Source organism: Orycteropus afer, unplaced genomic scaffold (genome assembly GCF_000298275.1).
Source record: "Orycteropus afer afer isolate SDZICR_OR568_19922 unplaced genomic scaffold, OryAfe1.0 scaffold00938, whole genome shotgun sequence".
Classification (NCBI taxonomy): Eukaryota; Metazoa; Chordata; class Mammalia; order Tubulidentata; family Orycteropodidae; genus Orycteropus; species Orycteropus afer.
Genome location: NW_006922525.1, coordinates 368586 through 373267, shown reverse-complemented (window position 1 = coordinate 373267; position 4682 = coordinate 368586). Strand labels below are relative to the sequence as shown.

General features: G+C 31.9%; 1 protein-coding gene across 1 annotated transcript in view; it reads right to left on the bottom strand.

Moving 5' to 3' along the window:
- Positions 1-1941: 1941 nt before the first annotated feature.
- TECRL (trans-2,3-enoyl-CoA reductase like) overlaps positions 1942-4682 on the bottom strand; it is a 229588-nt gene continuing 226847 nt past the window's right edge. Inside the window, 3 exon segments of the mRNA XM_007958341.2 lie at positions 1942-2000; positions 2946-2991; positions 3733-3818. Coding sequence (XP_007956532.2) covers positions 1942-2000; positions 2946-2991; positions 3733-3818 — 191 coding nt within the window.

Genomic DNA, 4682 nt, shown 5'->3' with positions numbered 1-4682 from the left:
TCCATGTACACAAACAACACAGTTCCTCATAAGAACAATCAAGTGCTCTAGAATTCATATTCCTTTTAATGTTATCCATAATTTGTTATGATCCACAAAATAGAATGCTTTTGCATACTCAATGAAACACAAGTAAACATCTTCCTGGTATTCTTTGCTTTCAGCCAAGGTCCATCTGATATCAGCAATGCTATCCCTCATTCCAAATCCTTTTCAGAATTCAACTTGCATTTCTGGAAGTTCTCTGTCAATATACTGCTGTGACCATTTTTTAAATTATCTTCAGCAAGATTTTACTTGTGTAAAATTATTTTATTATTATTGTTATTAATGATGTTGTTCAGTAATTTCCACACTCTGTGGGATCACCTTTCTTTGGAATGGGCGTGAATATGGATGTCTTCCAATCAGTTGGCCAGGTAGCTGTCTTCCAAATTCCCTTAGCATAGATGAGTAAGTTCCTCCAGTGTGGCATGTTTTGTTTAAACATCTTAATGTGTATTCCATCAATCCCTGGAACCTTGTTTTTCACCAATTCCTTCAGTGAAGTTTCAACTTCTCCCTTCAATACAACTGGTTCTTGATCATATACCACCTCCTAAAATAGATGAGTACTGACTAATTATTTTTGATATAGTGACTCTGTGTATCTTTTCCATCTCCCTTTAATGTTTCCTGCATCATTCAATTCTTTGCCCACAGAATCTTTCAATATTACAACTCAAGTCTTCCATTTTTTTTTCTTCAGTTATTTCAGCTTGAGAAATGCCAAGCATGTTCTTCCCTTTTGATTTGCCCAAGTCTTTTAACATTTCATTACAATAATTGACTTTGTGTTATGGGGCTGCTTTTTGAAATCTTCAGTTCAGCTCTTTTATCTAGTCATTTTTTCCATTTCCTTTAGCTACTCTCCATTCAAGAGCATGTTTCAGAGTATCTTCTCATATCCATTTTGGTCTTTTTCTTCTTTTCTTGTCTTTTTAATTACTTTTCCCTTTCTTTATGGGTAATATTCTTGATGTCATCTCAAAATCCATCTGGTTTTTGGTCATTGGCATTTGATTAGTCAAATCTATTCTTTAGATGGTCTCTAAATTCAGAAGGGATATAATTAAAGTCATATTTTGGGTCCCATGGACTTGTTTTAATTGTCTTCAGCTTCAACTTGGACTTGCATATGACCAGTTGATGGTATCTTACACAGTCAAGTCCTGGCCTTGATTTGGCTGAAGATATTGAGCTTCTCCATCACCTCTTTTCACAGATGTAGTTGATCTGATTCCTATGCATTCCATCAGGTGTTGTCCACATGCATAGCCACCATTTATGTTGTTGTTGAAAAAAGGTATTTGTAGTGAGTAAGAAATTGGCCTTGCAGTATTCTATCGTGTGATCTCCAACATCATTTCTACCACTGAGGCCATATTTTCCAGCTACTGGTGACTTTCCTTTGTTTCTAGTTTTTGCATTCCAATCACCAGTAATAACCAACACATCTTGATTACAAATTTTCTCAACTCCAGACTTCAGAAGTTGGTAAAAAATCTTCAATTTCCTCATCTTTGGCTTTGCTGGTTGGTGTGTAATTTTTTAGTAGTATTGTATTAACTCATCTTCCTTGTAGGGGTAAGGATATTATCCTATCACTGACAGCATTGTACTTCAGGATAGATCTTGAAACATTATTTTTAATGACGAATGGGTAACCATTCCTCTTCAATATTTCCCATTACTCTTCAATTTGTCATTCCCAGCATGTGCTTGTCTGATTCAAATGTGCAATACCAGTCCATTTCAGCTCAGAAATGCCAGGGCATTGATATTTATGCATTTCATTTCATTTTTGACAACTTCCATTTTTCTTAGATTCATACTTCATATGTTGCATGTTCTGATTTTTAATGAATTTTTGAAGCTGTTCTTCCTATTTTGAGTCATGTCCTATGAACAAATGGAGGTACCAAAGCTTAACTAAATCGACATCATTAAGGTCAACTCTACTCCAAGGAGGCAGCTCTTCCCCCGTTATATTCTGAATGCCTTCCAACCTAAGGGTTTCATTTCCTAACACTCTATGAAACAATGTTTCATCGGTATTCATAAGTTTTACAGTAATGTATCAGACAGCCTTTCACTACCGTTTTAAAGTTTTCACTGGCCATTTTTCTCAGAAGTGGATCGTCCCATCCTTCTTCCACTCTATCTTAGGCTGAAAGCTCTGCTGAAACCTGTACACCATAAGTCACCCAGGATGCATTTGAAATATAGGTGCATTAACACCCATCCTCAAAGAAACATGAAAGCCACCACAGTACAATAAACTGACAGACAAGTCAATAATAGTCCTATAAAATATAACATACCTTTATGCACAAAAATGAAATATATAGATACATACACATATATATATATTACATGAACCATACTAATTGTGATTCAGAACACTTGTACAGTACAACAAAGAACATGTGAAACAGCTATCACATTCATCCTTCAGATATGTTAAGAGCAGACCTTTCAACTTCTCAATTTGTCTTATAATGTCCAGTATTTAAGATTATATGTGTATATACCCCAAATCTCCCTTCATAGATACCCAAGAACAATTAAAGGCACATCCCATAAATGTGCTCATACAGATTTTCCAGAAAGTTTCAAGGGAAGTGCATTATAATACAAGTGTTTTTTTTTTTTTTTTAACTTCATTGTTTAATAAATATATCTAGACTATATTTCCTATTTTTCATAAAATAGTAATTTTGTAGATATATATATATAGCAAATAACATTTCAGTGTGTTTTAATACTACAAAAAAGTGCAAAATAAAAATCAAAACACAAATAACTTAACAATCATGTAAACTATACAACTGTAGTGACTTGTTTTCAGAAACCATTTCTTCTAATATACACTTACCTTAGTTACTTGTAAACCTATGTCTTACCTGGAAGTGTTTGTGTCATGACTGTGAAACTAATCCATGATCCAATCTGTCATATTGAAACAAAAATGAACACAAAGCTATGGTTAAACTTGTAATGTGTTCACCTGTGACATTAAATAGATAATTTAAAAGTAAAAGAATAGTCAAACTCTATAGGTAGAAATAAATTTCCACAGATAATAAATTTATAAATATGAAAAGTCACATACAATTTAAGAAAATGATATCAGATGCATAAGAAAATAGGATGATTATTCCCAAAGATAAATTATAAATTTAAAGTCCTGAAAACTCTCATGACATTTTATATGAATATTATAAAATGTATCTTAAACATTAATTAAATTTAAGACAAAATATAGCTTTTTCTTGCAGGAAATACTGTAGTTTAAATGTTCTAATTTTCTATGCCTAAAGCACAAATTGAAATCTATACAATAATCTAAATGATTGATTATAATTATACCTACATTTAAAACATAGGAGCTCTGGTGGCATAGTGCCCAAGGCATTTGACTGCTAACCAGAAGTCTGGTGATTCGAACCCACCAGCTACTCCTCAGAAGGAAGGTTGGCCAATCTACTTCAGTTGTGATACCACCTCAGAAACACAAGGAGGGGTCCTTATGAGTCGGATCCAACTCCACGGCAGTGTATTTCATTTTAAAACATATGTATGTATTCTTTATCATGTATATTTATCTATAATAGTTGTAAACACATAGAAAAGCTTGTATTAATATATCATTGAATAATATTCAATTATTTACAAATATAAATAGCCTACCTCATATGTGTAGTTAGGACATGAAACCAGAATAAACAACCATGTGAATGGGTTATAAGTTGGACTTGGAAAACTGGCATTATTTCCTTATAAGAAGGAAAGAAAAATGGCAAAGATGTTACATATTGCAAATTTGATCATATACTTATTATATAATACTAAATTCTGTAGTACAACTATATAGCACATGAAATGTCATCCTGTATTTATAGCAACCTATTTCACAAATTACTCAGAGGAGACCTAATTTCAAATGTCATGACCTTTTGACTTTAATACAGTATCCGTCATTTTTCTGACCATGTCTGCAGCTAAAATGCTGTAAAATTATGAAATAAACAAGATAGGCATTTCTTCAAGTATTTAGTTAAAATGATATGTTAAAATATTTGTATATTTAAAGCAGATTACATGCTAAGATTATAAAATTTATTTTTACATTCATGTATGACTTCATATGTTCCTTTAGTATCAAGAGGATATATTTTTTTTGAAACTATTGAAAACAAAAACCTCCCTTTGCATTAAATTAATGAAAATCCAAAGGGAATTTTCTAAGAATGTCATTTACATCAGAAAAGTGTGAAAATATCTCATAAGAGGATTACACAGTTTCAATTCAGTTTATTTTCAGAAATACCACATAAATTAATTCTACTCCACAATCAGAATTGTTATTTACTGATCTCATTAGACTTAGCATGTTGCCATCTGATTTTTTTTAGTTGTTTTTCCCTTTTCAATTTTTTCAAGAAACATTTTAGATAACAAATTTGTAATGATTTCAAGTTGAACTTTGAGCTGTGACATTTGTAAAAGTAACTGTGATTTATGAAATTACTGTTTTAGTCTCCATAAAAAGATTTAATCAGATATCAAATCAAGTAATCTCTTTTAGTTTTAACTCTAAAGTCATAACAAAATGTCACTATGTTGTTTGTAAAATTGCA